The sequence below is a fragment of the Ammospiza nelsoni genome, chromosome 6 (genome assembly GCF_027579445.1).
Source record: "Ammospiza nelsoni isolate bAmmNel1 chromosome 6, bAmmNel1.pri, whole genome shotgun sequence".
Lineage (NCBI taxonomy): Eukaryota > Metazoa > Chordata > Aves > Passeriformes > Passerellidae > Ammospiza > Ammospiza nelsoni.
Window position 1 is genome coordinate 33,382,645 of NC_080638.1, and position 20,807 is coordinate 33,403,451.

The 20,807-nt window shown below is 35.4% G+C and overlaps 1 protein-coding gene across 1 annotated transcript in view; it reads right to left on the reverse strand.

The window, feature by feature from the left end:
• The window catches only part of RYR3 (ryanodine receptor 3), a 190,089-nt gene that overhangs the window by 44,311 nt on the left and 124,971 nt on the right, over positions 1–20,807 (reverse strand). Inside the window, exons 58-69 of the mRNA XM_059474635.1 lie at positions 17,543–17,658; positions 17,190–17,257; positions 16,449–16,570; positions 14,183–14,232; positions 13,437–13,497; positions 12,169–12,407; positions 11,166–11,247; positions 7,251–7,381; positions 4,242–4,562; positions 2,677–2,917; positions 2,277–2,364; positions 2,072–2,164 (exon numbers count right to left, since the gene is read on the reverse strand). Of these exons, the coding sequence (XP_059330618.1) occupies positions 2,072–2,164; positions 2,277–2,364; positions 2,677–2,917; positions 4,242–4,562; positions 7,251–7,381; positions 11,166–11,247; positions 12,169–12,407; positions 13,437–13,497; positions 14,183–14,232; positions 16,449–16,570; positions 17,190–17,257; positions 17,543–17,658 (1,612 nt within the window). The remainder of the gene's footprint in view (positions 1–2,071; positions 2,165–2,276; positions 2,365–2,676; positions 2,918–4,241; positions 4,563–7,250; positions 7,382–11,165; positions 11,248–12,168; positions 12,408–13,436; positions 13,498–14,182; positions 14,233–16,448; positions 16,571–17,189; positions 17,258–17,542; positions 17,659–20,807) is intronic.

Here is a 20,807-nt window from a genome sequence, read left to right on the forward strand (position 1 = left end):
GCATCTAAAATATCAACTGTTCTGCAATCATGCCTGCCATTACAGTATCATATTAATAAAATATTCAGTCATGAACAATACAATATTTTCTTTCTTTCTTTATTAGCAGTAACCATGCACAGTGTCCTGGAACACCATAAATTGACATTGATTTGCTTACAAAAAATTATATGCATACAAAATCCCCAGAATCTCTCTGTACTATATACCCATGGAATAAAAACATATTTACATATGCATCTACACCCCTTTACAAATATATTCATACAATTATTCATACATAGTATATTTGCATACTTAAATATACACATTAGGCTTTTGAAAATATAATCTCAAAGTCAGATTTGGGTAATAGAGATTATTGATGTTAAATTCCTGTGATATTATCAAAATCCACTCCTGATTTACCTCAGTATATCCAAAGGAAATGTATTCTATGCAACTGAAATACTCTCAAAGAAGAGATCTAAAATTCCTGCAGAAAATACTAATATGAAATTCTCTAACTATTGTAAATCTGCAAGTAGTACAGTAGGAGACCCTACCTATTCCTTATTTTGTAAAGACGTGCCTTTTATTCCTGCCATGCCAGACTGACAAAAATATGGCACTAACACTTTACTTCATATTATCCTGTTATCAGTACTCAAGTGGGACACAGTTTAGATTAAATATACTGTTTCTAATCTATGGTGTCTAAAAAATGAAAGTACATCTATTTTTTCATCTCCTCAGGCCAGCTGTAATTATAAATGTTGAAATACACATAATAAATGGGTGTGCAATGATTGCCATATGATAAAAGTACAGACCTATATATTCTAGTCTGTTATATTGTGCAACTGCTCCTCAAATAGCCTGGATGTGCCCACTATATGTCTTGTTAATAAGGATGATACAAACATTCCAATTCTATCAAACAAGTTTGATAAGCTGCATCTTAACAACAAGAAAGAGGTTAAAAATTTCCTTGTCTCCAAATACAGAATTCTTTATAAAGTTGGACTTGTTTTTCAGAGCTGGTCACGAACTAATGATGAACAGATAATAACATTTTTGCTTTATAACAGATAATAATATTCCAGTATCAGGGTTGAGCTTAGTCAGGTTTCAAAACTTTAAAAATTCACAGGAAAAAAGAAAAAAAAAAAAGCTTGGGTTTTAAACACATTTTAAAACACATTTTTAAATATAATTAAGAAATGTAACAGTACATTTTATCTGGTTCTCTATTGCTTGAAAATGGACTTACAGTAGCTAGGTTTCAGGAAAACAAAATATAGTGAAACGCAAAACTTTAAATGATACTTCTCTGTCACAACCTCAGAATAGGATTACTCCAAAATCATTATAAGTAGAAATAAAAGAAAGGGTTTCTTCAGTATATTTACCAACAATAATTTGGAATTAGACTTCATCTGGCTTTAGCTGAGTAAGGCAGTATCCTCAGCTAAGGTCAAAGCAGCCTTTGACAATTACCTTGACAATTTCCTTATTGTACAGGTAACAAGATGCACTTTGAAGCCATCATATCAGCATCTTGTCATATTGAAAATCAGCAAAAAATAGATGAATGTCTTAATTGATAAGAATCAAGAAAAATGGTGCACATTTAGCAACACTATATATTTAAAGAGGTATATGTAAAGAGATCTGTGCTCCATCAAAGCTGACAGAACAAAGAGTATAAAAATATATCGCATATATAATGAAAAATGATGAGGTAATATTTCTTCACTTGCTTTTATAAAATAGTCCACCTTTTTCTTTCCTGAATCTTCAATAACCCACACTTTATAATACAGCCCATATTTTCTTATGTGTGCAACTTTTCAAATCAATACTTATTTTAATCTTGTGTCTTTGAGTATTAGCAGACATTTAGTAAGTAATTCTAAGGTACACAGACTATATTTTGCATATTAGTTGTCACATCTGTCATCAAGAAGCAAAACTATTTTTCTTCTAACAGCAAAGCAACTGCAATCTTAGTAGATTTTCAGAGCCTTCTTTCAACATAACAAATACACAGTGTTGATTTACCTGATCCACAATTTTTTTATTAACTTACTTTAGACATCTTGCTCTTGGTGTCTCCTGTTAAAAATGCCAAATTGTTGATTTCATTCTGAATCACAAAATTTTGTTCTTCTCTTTTAAAATTCTAAAGGAAAAAAAAAAACAACAAATCACCAGAAGCTTAACTTATCTGCATGTACAACATTTATATTTAAAAATAGAATGAAATTAAAGGAAAAGTGCACATTTTATCTTACATGTGATTTACACCAAAGGATAAAAACTTCAGCCACCATTCGAAAGAGTTCATCAGAATCTGCATCCGGTTTCTTTAGCCAATTAGCTCTAATTACAAAAATAAGAGAAATTTAAAAGAAGATACTTAAAAGAAGACAGTTTAATATAATGATCCCTATTTAATAGATCAGGTAACATTTTTCTAGTTAATCTAGGAATTTGCATCTGAGCAAAAGGTATTATTTAAAGGTACAGCTTTCTTTAAGAATCAAATTATTCAGGATTAAGATTTAAGAATCTAAAACATGCAGGATTTGATTCTCACTCTAAGATTAAGTGAACTGTGTTCTTCCTGGTTGTCTGATCATAGATTCCGGTATATTAAGTAATAAATATGAGTTTAATTATTAGGTTTTTTACCTGTTGTTGTCAACATAACGTATCAACATTGGATAGAAGGCATAAAGGTCTCTACAAAGTACAGCAAACTCATCAAGAATGAGTAGCTCAGCTTCTTGGGTGTCATTTTTATTGTCTGCTTTCAGTTGCTCTTCTTCCATCACTATTTTCATAGCTTTTTTCTTCAATTTATCCAGTGTTGGAATAAAGTGAGATCTGAGAAGATCAGGTCTGGCTTTGCTGATGATGGGTTGAGCATAAACTATACATGAAAATATAGATAATTCTATGAATAATGCATAACTGGTGTTTTTCATTGTGTTAACATGAATGCCGAAGTTCTAGGAACAGTAAAGTTTATGGGGCTTCATAAATGTCACACCATAAAATTATTAATAAAACTATGAATGCAGCTTCATAAAAACTGTCTGTTGTGAGATTAAAAGACTGTAGATTTGGATTATAAGTATTTCAGTCGAATATAAATTAAACTGTCATCGTTTTAGCAAGTCCCATGTCTCTAAGTAAGAACCTAAACAAAATAAGGATTGAGACACAAAGTCCTCAGAAAAATACTTTTTGTTTTGTTTGGGGTTTTTTTGTGTCTGGGATGGCTTTTTTGTATTCAATGTCAGAAAACCACCAGAAGATACTATTCTGGAAGAAGTCCTTTACTTCTCTGCCACTTCTCTGCCTTGGGCAAGTTAAAATGAAGAGAATGAGTGAGTAAATCAAGGTCATAGATCGACTGTACAAGTACTTCTATGCAAACTACTTAAGTCAAAATGCAAACTACTCAAGCCAAAAAATCCTTGCAAGGAAAACATGAGTATATTATCACCTTATGTAGATGAACAATCAGTACAAAACTGCTGGAAACACTCTCTACAACTAAACAGCAAACTTCTTGCTAAATTTTGATGGAATCCTTTGTATTATTTAAGACCTTCTAGCATTTAAAACACCAAAAACACAGTACTAATGGGTACTGGTTACTCAAATTTAGCAGGAAATTATTACCTTTACATAGATTTTCTTGAACTGTGTTATTGCACATTATGTTCTTACATTGTATAATATGAATGATAAAATTTGGATATAGTAAACTTCTTTAGCAGGATAAATACTATATCTTATGTGATATTCACATATTTATTCAGGCAAACAAACTAATTTTGAACTTGGGTTACTCCTGAGGTTATTTCACCATTTGCACTTTCTTTCCATGTTGTCCTGATATTTCATGAACATAATTCACTCTACTCAAGAGTCTTGAAAATCAAGGGAATTCACGACTCCAAATTAAGCACTAAGGGTCTTATACAGTGCATAGAGAAGAAGATTTTCAAAATCTCTTATGGAGAATAGAAATATCTCTACTTATGGTGATGGTACAATGCATGCATATAACTAATAATAAACCATAAACATATTTCTCTTATTGTTACTTATATTTTATTTATCTTTCTTTCCTGATGGTTCTAGTTACAATTTTTTGTTATTATATCACTGGACAATAAGCTAAATCATAGCAAAGTAATTAAATATTATTAGTACAATTACTGTTAAAAAAATATTTACAGTACCTGCAATTCTTTTCATCCAAGAGGCTTCATCTATTCCCAGATTGTTGTTAATGATCTTTAGAATGTTTCCAAGAACAATGCTCAGATGCTCAGATGTTATCATTGTACAGCAAGGCCCAGCACTTTGAGGAACACTCTCAGAACCTCTTTCCCACCAGTAGGATAAATAGTTGCATAGCATGGGCAAGATCACCTCAATTACATGAGGCATTTCAGTATACCTTGCTCCAGACTCTGCTAAATCATTTATTTCCTTTATTAGTCTATCCAGCTGAGGGATCTCTGGACACATTTCTTCTACTGTATCAGGCATACCTAAAACTGCAAGTAAGGGTAGAAAACCAAAATGTTAATTAGCAAAATGAAAGAGAACATCTAGGTTTAAACCCTAAATACAAATGGTTCTGATTTTTTTCCTTCACCATCTTGGACAGGCAGAGCTATAGTAACACTTTGGGGTATGCATGGGTATCTCCTTTCATAAATTGTGTCTTAGGGATGATGTGCATATATACAATCATGTAAATAATAGCTGCCATATAGCTATGGCTTTACCCTAAGGTGTCCTGCAATTATCTGGTGAGTTATGTAAATGTGCAGAAGAGAAAGCTGATTTTAATATTGGTTATACTCTGGACATTGTATTCATAATTATTCACAATTTTTATGCTGGTTTGCCAAAGATTAAATCCACCCTGGGGAAAGAGAAAGAAACAATTCAAAAGTATGGGGTTAAAATGAAGTGTAATTAGTTCAAAAACTATCTCCCAACAAAAATGCCAGGAAAGATTCCAGTTATCATATGCTTGTATTAGAAAATAAAAGATGCTTCTTCAGCAATTAACAACACATTGGAATCTAGTGACAGTCACTCAAGCGAAATTCTTCCACTATTTCTGAATATGGTAATGGTTATAATAAGCTCTTATAAAGCAGACCTGTGAGGAAGGGCTAGCAGAAGCATTTACATAACTGTTTTTATATGGAAAAAACTTCACGAAACATATGAAATAAATCTACCCCTATTTATTTTTCTTGTTTGTTTGTTTAAAGGTACAGAGATTTTGGCAGTTAGTGACTCTTTCGTAGATCAGTGAGGAAAATGCTGAAATATTTTAAGATATGAGTCCATCGAGAGTAAGTTGGGAGAGAAGCAAGCAAAGAAATTCAATGTAGAAGGATTCATGTTCTTTTCAATAGAAACAGAAAATGGGTAAGGCCATTGTGGATTCTGTGTGTAGATGGGGAATGAGATGCTGGAAAGCAATGTAATGGAAAGGAACCTTGGACCTGTTTGGCAGCAAGTTTATTATGAGTCAGCAGTGCCCTGGCAGCCAGGAGGGCCAACCTGTGTCCTGGGGTGCATCAGGCACAGCATCACAGCCAGGCAAGGGAGGGGACTGTCCCCTCTGCTCTGCTCTGGGGTGGGCTCACCTGGAGGTGAGGCTTCACCTACTGTGCTCAGTTTTGGGCAGCAGAATATTAAAAAAACATCAAGCTTTTAGAGAGTACCTAAAGGGAGGTCACAGGGATGGGGAAGGGAAAGCCTTATGAGGAGCTTGATCTAGTTACTTGGGAAGTGGTCACAGCACCAGTCTGACAGAGTTCAAGAAGCATTTGGACAACACTCTCAGGCCCATGGTGTGATTCTTGGGGAGTCCTGTGCAGGGCCAGGAGTTGGACTCAATGATCCTTGTGAGTCCCTTCCAGCTCAGGTTATTCTATGATTCTGTGATCTGGTCCTGGTCAAGCAAGGATATTCCTAGAGCTCATGGTACAGGTTTGCATCCAGACAGTTCTTGAGTGTCTCCTGTGATGGAGACTCCACAACTTCTCTGAGAAATCTGCTCCAATGCATAGTCACCCAAACAGGAAAGTTCTTCCTCATGTTAGGTGAAACCTCCTGTGCATCAGTTTCTGCCTGTTGCCTGTTTTCTTATTGCTAGGCACCACTGAGGAGAACCTGCCTCCATCCTCTTGGCAGGTTCTTTAGAACCTTTAGATATTTTGTACACATTGATGAGGTCCCCTTTAGATATTTTGTATACATTGATGAGGTCCCCTCTCAGTCATCTCCTCATGAGACTGAACAGGCCCAGTTCTCTCAGCCTTTCCTTATAAGAGGGATGCTCCAATCCCCTCATCATCTCTATTGCCCTTCACTGGAGCCACTCCAGTCCCTCTCTCTCTTGTCCTTAGGAGCCCAGAACTGGACACAGCACTCACCAGGGCTGGTCAGGCCTCACCAGGGCTGAGTAGAGGGGCAGGATCACCTCCCTTGACCTGCTGGCCATGCTCTTCCTAATACAGGTCACAGTGGCCTTCTTAGCCACCAGGACAAACTGCTGGCTCAGGGAGAGTTTGTTGTCCACCAGTACCCCCAGATCTTTCTCCACAAAGCTGCTTTCCAGTAGGTCAGCTCGCAGCCTGCACTGGTCCATGGGGTTATTCTTTCCCAGGTGCAGGACCCTGCCTTTGTTGAATTTCAGGCAGTTCTTCTCTGCCCATCTGTCCAACTTTTCAATGTCCCTTTTTCATGGAGGTTTCATGGAATTAATCATATTCTGCTGGGAGTTCCCTGCACCAAACTGCTTTGGATCACTGGTTAGACAACAAAAGCATAGAAATTATTTTCCTGTCCACTTAGATATTATACCTCTTGTATTTGGCTACATAAACACAACTGTATTTTGCCAAAAAGTTTTTGTAATGCAGGTATGTACCTCTTCAATTAAGCTTAAAATATTACAGTATGCATCTTTAGAAAAGTATTCAAACATCATGTTCAGAAAAATATCAAAAGATACTAGGAGAAAGAGAACATTGTTGGCACAGTCTATATAATGCAGAGCAAGGTTAAAATGGCAAGCAATGAAACATCAGTAGGAGGACCTCTCTGCTGAGGCATACATTCAGGGCTTTTACATTATACAACTTCTATTATTTAGTTGGAGTGGAGTGAACAGGTTTTGGGGTTTGTTTTTTGTTTTTGTGAGGAACAGTACTTACTTGCTCTTTCTCTTGCACTTTTTGTGTTGAAAACAGACAGTGGATTGTAGTGGTTGAGAGAAGGCTCAAGGAATGCTACTGGAATAGCAGCCGCAAGAGATGCTAAACACTCACCAAGCGCGGGCCGCTGCCTGTAGGTGAGAGACACTAAAAGTCATCTGAGAGGAAAAGTGTTTCACCAGGCTTTCAGTGTCTGGCATACATGATAAAAAGAAGTATTAGTATTTACAGCTGATTTTTAAAATCTTTTTTAAACATTAGGAACTGACAACTTAGAAAAAATTGATTTATCAGATGAAAAGAACTACCGGAGATCACAGTGGTGCAAGAAAAACAGTTTTAAAAACCCCACCTCCACCAATGTTCTGGTTCTGATCAGGACAAGGTTAATTTTTGGCATGGATAAGACCCAGAGGCTATTCTATGCCACCTCATGTCATTGCCAGGGACAGGGTTCCTTGGGGGTCAGACATTGTCAGGGATCCTGTGTGATGGCGAGCAATTACATGGGAATTGTTTGTCTCTTTCTTGTACACCATTGTTAGGACTGTTGCTCATACTGTTCATTGCCTTATTTTGTTGATGTTTCCAGTAAATTGCTTTTATCTCAACCCATGATACTTACTTTAATGCCTTCAATTCTTCCCTCCATCCACCACAGGGACAGGGGAGGAGGGACTGAGCAAGTGGCACATGGTTTGGAGTGTTTCTGTGGGAAATACTTAGGGAGTTCCATTTTGAAACCAACACCCTTATTTGGCACTCAACACAGGGCAGTAAAGGGTGAGATAACAACATATCTGACCAGAGTGGGTAGGAAGCAAAAGTGATCTAAGCATTTATTGTATTAGGTCCAGAGCCACTGGTCACATGGTTGTGGTACCTAACCCTGTATACATTCCCCTATGTGCAATATGTGCCCCTCACAGTGATATTTTTTCACAGCAGGGAGAGAGAGGGATGAGGATTGCTTTGTTGCTACATTGTGTAATATCAGCTTATGACATGATAACAAGGACAATGAAGATCATTTGGAATGTGTATTCAGAGCTGCTCTTCTGCCCTTACCTTGGGCACTACCTCAGGGAGTCCATTAAAAATTGTACCCAGCCTGTGGGAAGAAGAGGGTGGATAATTTTCCCCAGCTTTTCCCCCCTTGAACCTCCTTCAGGTCTGTTACCTCTGCTTTTGAGGATTTTGAACTTCCCCTGGCTGTTAAGAAAAGGATGCTCTTATTGCTTGGTCTCCTGGGTCCCCTCGCTTTGGTCCGCACCATGGAGTTACAAAAGAGATTTTTAGGAGAGTATTTCAGGGGAGATATGCCCCAAGGTTGGATAGTCACAAGGGGTATGGAAAGTGGAAGAAAAGAGGCCAACCTTTGAAGGATGATTCTGCTCCAATGGTTTTTAAGTTTACTCCAGAGCAACTACAGTGCTTGATAAAGTAGCAGAATATTTGAAGGAAAACTGCTGTGGCAGTTTCAGGGAGGCGCAAAGTTATGCAACATGCTGGACTCTAGCTACTATTTTTGTGCACTGCTTGGTACTAGACAGCACCCTCAGGGGGAGGAGAAGGAGGAAAGCAATGCATTGGGGCCACTCAAACTGCAGCTGAACCAGAGGAACAACCTGTGCCATTAGCTGTATCCCCTACACAGAAGAAAAAATACAAGACAGACAAAATCAATTTTCTTAGTGAGGGAGGAAGAGGAAGTAGGACCCTCACAAGGAGGAAGACTCGGGGTGAGAGATAATCCCCTGACCCCTATCCCTGGGTGAGCTGTGTGAACAGATTTCATCCAGCAGTCAGGTGAGCCCCTCGTGACCTGACTGCTCCAATGCTGGGAATATCGTGACCTACTATATGAAATTGGGTGGTAGTGAAGGTGAACATCTGGGATCTGGGATCCCTGACCTGGGATGTGGGCATTGCAAAAGGGATTGGTAAAGGGGCAGAAACTCTCAGCATCTGGAGGCAACTCCTGGCATGTGTGAGGAAAAGGTATCTTTTCAAGGGTCGTCTATTAATGCACCGAGACAAGAGAAACACCATGAAGAAAGGTATCCAGTGAGTAGAGCATTACGGCTCAAAGTAATCAAGAGCTACAGTATTTTGCATCCAGTTCTCAACATTTATTAATCATAAATGGAGACTTTTAGAGAAGAAATGTTCATAAAAAAATCACAAACAACTCCAACATCCTAAAGAAGCTAAACAGTCTTTGTACAAAGGATAAGACCTTTGACAAAAGAAGTTTGCCTTAACAGAGCAGCAGCAGCAATTGAATTAAGAATTAGTCCTGAGTCCTGCAGCCAGCAGAGGTATTTCAGCCATAAAAAGAGATATTTATCTACGAAAAGTCCACTATGACTCATTCTGCAATGAAAGGTAAAATTTCTTAATGTCCCTGCCAAAATTCACTAGGAGAAAAATGTGCAATTTGATCCTGAAACTGAACATTGCTTAATTTGAATAACTATTCAAGTCAGCTCAATCACTCACTTCTAAGTTTTCTGAAACATTAAGCATTGTGTTTGAAATCCTACTTCCCACCTAGATTCTGATGTCTGCCTAAAACTGTAATTTAGGAGTCTGAGACTAGTGAAAAATAAACTAAATGAAATCCACAGCTGAAACCTCTCACACAGCCTTAGGAGAATAATTAGTTTCCTTGGATATATCCAATCTGATCACTTTTCCATCCTAAGAAGACAATTGCTGCAGGCAAAGGTGATGATGCTAGCTTCAATAGGTTTAAGGAAGTTGTCCAGTGCTTACAGATTTTGCCAATCAAGTGGAGGCTTGTGCTCTGAGCTTTTCTTATTGAAAGGCAGCTCAAACACAATCATGTTTCATTTCCTGTGAGGAGACCCTGACTGCTAGCTAGATAAGGGGTAAGGCACTTCCTATTTTTCCTATCTGATCTATTATGTAAAGGAGCACTTAGAATTCTGAAGCCCAGAAAGAGAACAAAAAGAGTATAGCTTTGTGATTAGAGATGGATGCATAAATGCCTGAATGAGAACACACAGCTTGTGCACACATGTCCATGCATGCAGAGTGGGAGGAAAGATCTGTCCACCAGACACCTCTTGCATTTTGTATGAAAGAATTCTGAATAAACTCTGGAAGGAAGGAATTGGAGATGAGCATTCCTCACACTAGGCAAAGCCTCCTAACCAGACTACAGACTTGAATTTCTTCCAGTTTAGACTCTCTCTCTCCCTATGGATCTTACCTTTTCAGAAGAAAGGCAGCAAAAATTGCCTAAACTTTCACAAGTATTATGATGGGTTATCCTTATTGTGGTTCCTGTCTTGTGATACACAGAAAAGCAATAAGGGTTCTATTTTCTGAGCTAACACAGATTTGATCTCCTCCTATAGGAAGAAGAGACTTGAAACATAGCAGAGCAACTAGATGCCTCAAGGAATTGCAGACCTTGGTCATTTTTAAATACAAGTAACTAGAGGTTTCGTTTGTAGAGCTAATGGTTGTCAGAATACTCTACATAAGTCAGGATTTTATGCTCAGGACAACTCTTTTGAGAACCCTTTATAGACTTAGGTGTGAAACAGATGCTTCCTACTTAGTACTCAGCCTACTTATCACAGCAATATGTGGCAGAAAAACTTAGAGAACCTAATGGCAACTCAAAGAAAAATTTAGCTTTTCCTATGGGAAAAATAGACTGTGAAGATTCACTGCCATATGTAGAATAAGTTATTTACTTCTATTGAAGTTTTTTTCCCTGTGGAATTGAATGCTGAAGTTTAGCAACTATTTTCAAGGGAAAGTGTATTTTAAATATCTCTCACTCTTTCAAATTCACCTTTCATCCAAAATGCTTTATTACCTAAGCAACAGACTCCTAATGAAAAGAAAATTTTGCATGCTGAGTTTTACACTTAATACCTTTCAACATAGATGTTCTTTCCAGTCCCAAGGGAATAGAGGCTACAAAGAATTCTGTAGCATGAAACTTGTACATCACCCACTATAGGAAAATGAAAATGCATTATCAGTATTTATTCAGCTAAGGATTACTTTTCAAATATCAAACATCTGTTTTATGCAATATCTTAAACAGTATCCAAAACTTTTAGCACATATGTCACTGAACATTCTGAGTGTACATACTCCACATGGTACTTACCTTCAACGTCTCTAATTCCTGGTCTATCATCTACATTCATTCCAAAGCCTACCAGATCATTAGATATTCCAAGAGGACAGCAGACACTTGTTCATAAGATATTCCAGGTTATCACACTTGCAGAGTCCAATTTTAAGCTAAATTACATCATTCTCTGTGTGTGTCTCTAACCTTTAAGTAAATGATCTAAAGGTGCTCCATATTTTTAAAGAAATTATTTTCATGGTTATCCATCTTTTAATTATGACCTAAATACATACATAATTTTGGAACATAATTCCAGATATTAGAAATTAATAAAACCATTTAGCATATTGCTGAGTCTCAAAGAGTAATTTCAGTATTTTTAAACTAACTGACGCTAAAACAGGGAAAATTTAAATTCAAAGACCTGCAGTGGTTATCCCATGTAAGAGAAAATCCACAGGGAACTTATAGTGAGTTGTCTTGTTTAATATAATGAAACAGTACTTTTGTATGGAAAACTAGTCTCATACACACATTTGTTAAGAGAGCACTAAAAGGCATATTTTCATTTCCCCCTAAATGCTAGAAGAAATATTGTACATAATTAACCTTATTGAGTATTGTTTTGGACATGTGCTAGAAATAAGGCACTATGTTGTTAATTTCAGAATTAATTCTGGAAATGTACATGTTACTGAAAACAGAATTTCATTCTCTGAATCCATGCAGTCATTACTAAAAAGCATTTGTAGCGTTATAACACAATAAAATTCAACATTAAAATAAAATACTTACAAAGTAAATCTATTCCAAAGTGATATTGTGAAATATGTTCAAAAATTGATGTTAAGATTGGTAACAATGCTACTGTAGTATAATTGATATTCTGGGAAACACCCTTGATTTGTGTTCGTGAATGAGTAAATTTTCCCAGTTTAAGATTTTCAGAAGTCTTTTCCAAGTCTTCAGCTGCATTTTCAAAAAAGGCACGCAATCCTGCCTTAACAAGCTCAGATCCTGATTTCATAACAGTTCTGAAAAAAAAATAAGGGAAAAAATACCAACTTTGTCTTGATATTTAGTAGTTGTATAGAAATACATGTACAGGTTATTTACATTCTGTCAGTGGTTGAAGATACCCACATGTTTCAGGGAACTTCACATTAGGAACAGAAGAGAGCACTTACATCTAAATAGAAGTATAAGCAACTATTTCCTTTGAGTATTTAATACAAAATAACAACAACAAAGTTATTGATTTACTGATTCCACAGTCTTGCCTTTCCAGGTTTTTGTGGTCTGCTTTTGAACAAGATAATTCCTTCTCAGTAAATATCAAAAGTCATGAGAAAGCTTCTCTATAAAATATGCTAAAAACCCCCAAACTCTTAATATATATAGTTTTATGGGAGCCACAGTAGCTAGGTGTGTAAATCAGGACACTTCAAAGCCCCTAAATCTAGAAAATGCAACTGCAATGCCAGAATCACAGTCCCATTCATTGAATTCATGCATGCTCCTCTGACACCTACTGAAGATGCCAGTGTTGTTCACAATAAGTTCATTATCAAGCTTCTCTGTAACTTAACCAGACCAGAAAACAGCTCAAATTAAAAAAATTTTCTTGCTCTGTTTTAATCTACACAATCACTTCAATGATAAGGAGTAAAAGTTATTAAATATAACTATGCCCATATATTAATATGCTCTGCATACTTCTAATGACAAATTTTACACTATGCACTAAACTTTCTTAATATCTGCAGGTATGACTACATTCAGTTTCAATGGTCATGTCATTAATTTCTCCCCATAAAGTCTTCAAATGAACTTGGAAAGTTTGACACGTGTTTTCACTGTTGGACAGACATTGAGCAGAAAAATGTATGTGAAACACTTTAGACAAAATTTCCTACTGTGGAGGGCAATATCTGAATTGTTGATGCTCTTAAGATCTTTGATTACAAATAAAGATTAAAAAAATACAGAAGCAATCCAATTGCCTCTGAAAAGCTCTGTGAAACCTTAGTAGTTTGCAGCTGGTACAAAAGTTGCAAACTTACCGTGTGTCAAGAGACTGAGCTAAGATGTGCAGGCAATTCACCATTGTAGCAGAATCACTTCCTGGTTAGAAAGAGATACTATGAGAGCACAATAGCACAGGAAACAGAGCATCATATAATGATCCAAAATGGCCTTACTGGAGATGCACAGTTTAAACAAGACATTACTTGAGTCTCCTACCTTAGGTCACTGAGGAGGGAGTTAAGTCTGATGCTAGAAATAACTATTCATTTTTTAAAGTCAATTTCCATATAGGAACTAAACAGAATAACTAATGTCTACTTGGGGCACGTTTTTACCACCTAACCTCACAACATTCTGAACTCTGTATCTTGTAGCACTTATATTTCTTTTTAAAGTTTTTTACCAATATCTTTGTTGGAGTTATTTTTCCTTACATCCCCTTTTATCCATTGAGAAATTAGTCTATTGGATTCAACACTAGGATGACAGAAACCAAAGTAATTAGTGTAAGATTAGTTTTGAAAAGCAAAAAGTAAATGCAAACCACTGATATTTTTTTCATGGAGTCTGGAAATATGACAATGTGCTGTTTCTTCCTGTTTTGACACCTTAGGTATTTTATTGTTAGCTTCAGAGCCATGTTCAATGACCTTACTGATTTCACTAGAAGCTTATGGAGCATTTAATAGAATTTTGGCTATAGTAGTGAAAATCTTCAGGTAAGAGAAACAATGGTTATGTATTCTTTAAATTTTTATCAAGATCCTTCTTAACTACTTACCAAAAAGTGAGATCCTATGTCTAACAAGAGCAGCTAGTTTGCAGAACAGGCTAAAGTAGAGAAGAAAAGAGAGAGCAAAACAAGACAAAGATGAAAAACTTATTTAGAATAGGAGGTAAAGAACAGTAGGAATATGAAAAGGAAAACACAGCATAGCTCCTGGAAAGCGTGCTTTGAGTGATACGTGATGATTAGTCAACTGCATTAAGCAGAGTAACGTTTTGAAGCTCCTGAGATCTTTCCTTTTCTGTACTTCACCACTTCAGAGGTGTCTTGAAATCTCAAACTTTTTTGACAGTGATTTTCAACAATTGTGTACTATATGGCTGAGTCATTCTTTATGGCTATTATTTCTGAATAAGAATTTTTTTTGTAAGGACAAGAAAAAATGAGAAACATTTTAGTGTTTTACTTGGCATTCTGCAGGAAATAAATTTTTAAAATCCTCATACTATTTAAAATAATTTGCAAGGATGTCCTTTGTAACTGAATAAATAAATCTGTATTTACCCTCTGATGATGATAATATGAATCCTAAATATATACACACTAGAAGAGCTTCTGGCAAGTATATCAGATACTTGCATATCTAACCTACCTGTCAAAATAGTGGGATAACTAAGAGAATATAGCACCAACACCCTAAAGATTAAAGGGGTTACTTCAACAAGGACAGCTGACAGACTTACATATCATTTGGGCCATACTTTACAAATGGAATTAGGGCATAAGAAAATGAAGCATATACCTTAGGACTTGGTATGGTCTCATACTAACCACAGATTTTTATTGTTATCTTCACAATGGTAAGGAGATACTATACTTCCTATAAGATGAAAATGGCAGATAGTCACTTCTCTCAGTGAAAGATGCACAAAGACTTATAAGATATTTCTGCAGTTATACTAGCAGGTACTTGTGCTACACATCTAACTTCATCGTGTGCCTTTTTAAAGCCACTTTAATAGCCCTAGAACACGTCCTCCTATCTTCATGAAGACCTGAATGACTTTAGAGAAGTAACAGGAGTACTCAGAGAGGAAGCATGAAATTGAAATGAAATGAAGTGACACTTCCATCCCCCTGAGCCTGAGTTGTCCTTCCCAGCTCCTGGAGGACTATCTCGCAGGTTTGTAAATGTCTGAGCGGAGTAAAGCAGAATCTTGGGGACCTACCACTCTTACACACAACTGCTCTATAAGGACTGCCACACACAAAGAAGAAACAGAGGGTAATAATAATTTAGAGAAATGCAAAAATGTGTTGAGAGATAAACTGAAGAGTGGAATCTAGGAAGCTGAGTCCTAGGCCTGCTTATGTAATAACACATAACCTTTACTTTCAAATTTTATATCTACTTTCTACTGGAAAAAGCAGTTAACTCTGGTCAACAAAGTGAAGGAAAATTAAAGAAATCTGAGAAACTGGCAGCTAAACTAAGAAAGCATGACAGTAAAACAGTTTGAAATACTATGATACAAAATTTCCAAAAGAAAGTAACAGTAGCATACCTCAAGGGGAAGGAAAAACCTGGCAGATTATTAAAGTCATCATTAAAACACAATTAAATATTATTTAATATTATTTTCAAATTTTAATCATAGGAAGGAGAAATTCCTATTTTCATATAGGCAGAGCATTCTAAATTAAAAGGCATTTATTTTTAACAGAATTTGCTAGAATAACTTTGTGTCAAATGGCTGGTTGCATCCAAACAGTGAAGAGATGCAAAAATTATGAGATTCCAGTAACACTTGTGCAGGGGCAGAAGTAATTTTGTGTAGAATCTGTATTTCCCCCTAAAAAGCTGTCTCATGGTATTTTTAACACTTTTTTAATAGCTGAAAATTTACATAAGTGTGAGACCATTTAAATGAACCAACATTTAAAAAAGAAAGAATTTTAACCAGAAACTGCCACCCACAATGAAACAAAACCCCATAAGAAACTAAGTAGTTCAACTGCTCACAGAAAAGTTTTTTAGTATTTTGATGTTATCATCTACAATTACATATTGTAAAATAAATATTTATTATCTATACTGAACTCTTTAATTGTGTGTATGTATGTATATATATATATAAAATGAAGAATACAAAGATGAGGAATTTTATTCACTCACTGCCATTCTCATGTAGAATAAAATATTCACTTTCCAGAAAGGAAAAAAAGCTTTTGAACTTTCTGTTTTTCTCTACAATCTAAGAGACCTTTGGTTATCTGAATAAAACTCTACTATGGATAATTTTTTTTTTTTTTTACTTACCTTGCTACCATTTCCTTTTCCTTATTTGATGCATATCCACTGCTACTGAGGATTTTTGATGGAGAAGACAGGAAGTAGAGGCAGTGATTTGTAAAGTATTGATCAACTAATGGTAAAAGAACCTAAGAAATATGGACACAAAATGTATTTTTTACAGAGTACAATGGTAAATGAGGCAGCAATGCTTTGATAGGTCAAAGTTCATACAAAGAATTTTAGTTCCTTAACAACTGTATTTTTTTATTTTAAACACAAACTCATGTTAATTAAAAAGTGAAGTCTTAAAATTGTATTCAAAATTACATAAATAATAAACAGACTGCCATGGAGATATCTGTTTTGGATCCAATAGGAGCATTTCCTTCTGCTAATTAGATGATATATGATATATTAGAGTGATATCATAATGAATATGATATATTAGAGTGATATCTTGTGGCAAAAGATCAGATTAATTTATATATTCAGTGAGAGTATTTAATATCATGTAATGAATAATCTGCCTTTTAAATGTTATGTTCCTTCTCATACAGAAAGAGATATATTGGAGTATTTTGAAATATTTGAATCGAGCAAATATCCTGAGATATTTTTGAAGAAATTTCAAAATATCTGGTAAATTTGATTATTTATCATAAAAAATGGAAAATATATATTTCCATTATGTGAAAAGCAGTCTAACATTATACATTTACATATTCTGTATAGTGGAACATATATGAACATGAAGTAATCACTCACTTTAGCAAAGAATTTTATTTCTTGGTCATGTGGAGATTTTTCAGTTTTTCCACTGGTTACAATGGCTTCTGCAAGGATACAATCAAGGCAAACACAAATAAGAAGCTGTCTAATAATAAATAACACAATTGATCTTTCAGATAGACTTGAAAAATTAGTTTTATTCAAAAATGAAAGAGCAGGAACTGTTTAGCTAGTTACAAATGTTCAATAATTTAATCTGAAAATTAAAAGACATTATTTAAGTTTCTTAAATGCAATAAAAATAGTGATCAATAAAAATGCAAACCTATCAATCAAACATTTAAATTTCAACAATTCTAACTATTTTAAAAACAAAATCTGCAACTTACCTAAATGTGCAATAAACTCTTGAGCAGAATCAACATATTTTAAAATTTTCTTCAGAAATTTAAAGGCAAACCTCTTTTCCATGGATGAAGCATCCAACTCCAGGTCGTTCAGGCCCCTGTTTTTAAAAGGATTAAGAGAAGTAGCATTGATGATGACAGTAGTACAAATGGTACGGTACTACAAAGCATTTCATGCCTTATTTTTTTATTGGGGTAAATTTTCATGAGATGGAGAAAATGACAATGGTAACACTTAATTATCAACTATCTAGGAGGAAATAGAGAAAAATGAACTGACTTTCATAAGAGGTATGATAGCTTATGATTAAAGTATCCAAAATACATGCATCCTAGGATAAGGACTTTAGAGTGCTACCTTATTGCACAAACAAAGCCATTATGCATCTGAACCTACCAAAGTAATGCATTGGTCACTCAATTTTTACTGCTGGCACATTTACATTCCAAGTGCTTGGGAAGTCAGCAGTTGCATCTTTACAAAGTCAGCCTAAGTACTACCCTTTATTTCATTGATCACTGTTAAACTTCATTTTGTCTTTTAATTTTATGAAGGAACAAAGCCAAAATTACTTCAGCTACTAAATGAAAACTGAAATGTAAGTAACAAACTATTATATTATTAAAGTATTTGAAAAATTTCAACAGAATACAATAATTTCTAAAGAGTCATGTATTGTTTATTCTTTAGGATAAATTCATATACATAAATCATGGCTGATCATACAAGATATTAAAGAGGAATAAAAATACACGTGGTTGTCTGGGCCTAGATTTAAAGTACTGGGTTTGATTTTTTAAGTACAAATGAAACTTACATGACCAAAATTCTAAAATTCTTTAGGATCACACACAAATTAAGGTTGGAAGGAGTAGGTTCAAGGATCAAAATCTCATAATGACCATGGAGATGGCATAATATTTGGCCACCCTCACCATGAAAAAATAATGGTGAAATATTTTCTTATATCTAACTAGAATTTTTCTTGTAACAACTTATTACTTTTGAGGAGTTAGTGTTTGACCTCATTTTCTCTATAACCTTGCATGAAGTAGTTGAAGACGGATATAAATTCTATTGTAGCCTTCTGTTTTAAGATTGAAAAAATCCAACCACTCCTCAGAGCCTTTCCTGGCATCCATCCACAGAGCATCTCAGTGGCCTCCCACTTGAGTGACTTTGTTCACAATGTCTTCCTTGGTGCTGGAGAACCAAAACTGGGACAACATATCCTGAGAGAATCTCATAATCCATTAACCTGCAGAACACACTCACTGATAAAGCCTGGTACACAGTCAGCTTTCATCATCACAGGGACACATTTCTGATTCATGTTCAGCTTGCACAATTCAAAGAGCTTTTCCATACATCTGCTGTAAGGCTTGGCTCCCCTATTCCTGGAATTACTCCATCCCAGGTATAGGACTTGGGATTTACCTTTGCTCAATCTCATAAGATTCCTGTCAGCCGATTTCTCCAGACTATCAAAGCACTTCTGAAGGGTAGCCAGAATCTCCAATTCATTGCTAAGGGTTCATTTCACAAATCTGCAAACAATGCTTTCTGTCTTGGCATCCAGGACAAGAACAGGGATTTTTTTCATTACCCTTTTGAAGGCACTTAATTTTAAACATTTTAAAATTCATTCTTTTTTCAAACATACTTGCTTTCACAAGTCATTAATTCTTTCATCTTCATTTCCTTGAAGTTCTCTTTTACTTTTGTTTAGTCTACAGCTTCTTCATAGTCTCTTTATTCCAATATCAAAAGAACTAAACTCTGATTGAGATTGCTATTGGTAAATAGTGGGTGACACCCGGGACATCTAAATGCTTTATCAAGTGAGGAAGTAACTGAGTGACATTAAGGAAAACCTCTGGTTAATCATAAATGGCTACTTCATTTGCTTCCATACAGCCTCTTCAAGCAGTAGCAGATAGCAAGACTCAGCCTTTATCAGTTAAGAGAAAATAACCTGGCCAAAGGACAGGCAGACTACAGAGGAGCTGGCCAGTGTGTCAGAAGTAGGGAAGAAGGAAGGAACAGGTAGTTTGAGGCACTGAGGCAGAAGAAAGAAAGGAACAAGAAAAAAGAAAAGTTGCTGGACTCACTTCTGTGGTATGAGAAAATGATCATTTGTACTGAGTCCTTACCACTGCTATGGGAGTAAATTAGGGAGGTAAAATGGAATATTAGATTAGCAGTTTAAAAACAGCTGTGAGAGAAATCCAAGCAAAAAAAGTAAGTCTGAGAGAAGGTTGATGCAGCAGAAATTTTAACAAAAAAAAAAATCTAATAATAAAATATATGCTCTTGACCATGTCAGAACACAGCTAAGAGGAAAGAAATGGTTATAGTCTAGAGGAACAAAGCCAGAGAACCAAGGAAGACATTTCAATCCCATTTTAAACAAAAACTTAGTAGGACTCTAACCTCTTATCTTAGTTTAATTTGTGAGAAAGAATTATTTTAAGAGTTCTAGTTTGTATGCTTTGATGACTCTCTATTAATTTATCACCTGTGAAATCAAATTATTTAGTATGAATTAACAGCCATGTATGCTTGAGAGGCATCTTCTGCTGCTTCACTTTCACTAAGGAGACTAAGTACTTATCTGTATTTTCAGTGAGGTCACTGCAAATATTTTGTTTTTTAGTTCATAAGAAGTCCTGGCTCTTAAGAGATTACACATACTTTCCTAAATATTGAAAGATGTTGATAGGCCTGTGAAGTATAAAAAACAATATCCAAAGAGCTTGCAGAGATTTAAAGATGTGGAACAAAATACTACATTGTTTCTAATACATACTTGAGTAAGGCCTGAAAGATTTATCTGTATGTCATAAACACACTAAGCGTTTCAAAAATGTTCTCAGCAAAGAGAAAAACCCAAAAACAGAGGCAGATGGTACACGTAAATTACACATACTGTTCCGCCTATACATTTCCAATTATAAACAATTCCTATGTTTTAATGATTAGTCCAACATTTTCGAGAATGACATCTTGAAATGTGATAATTGCAATGAGTACTTCAAAAGGTTTTTTTAATATATATGCATATATTCATCTGAAGAAAATACTGAAAAGATGATAATCTTGATTCAACCTGATGCAGACAATCACTGCAAACTCTTTGCCCATATCAACGAAGAGTTTGAACATGCTTTTTCAAGTTGATTTTCCCATGATGTAACACTGAAAAACTTTATTTCCTGACCCAAACACATGCAGCTGCAAAATTTG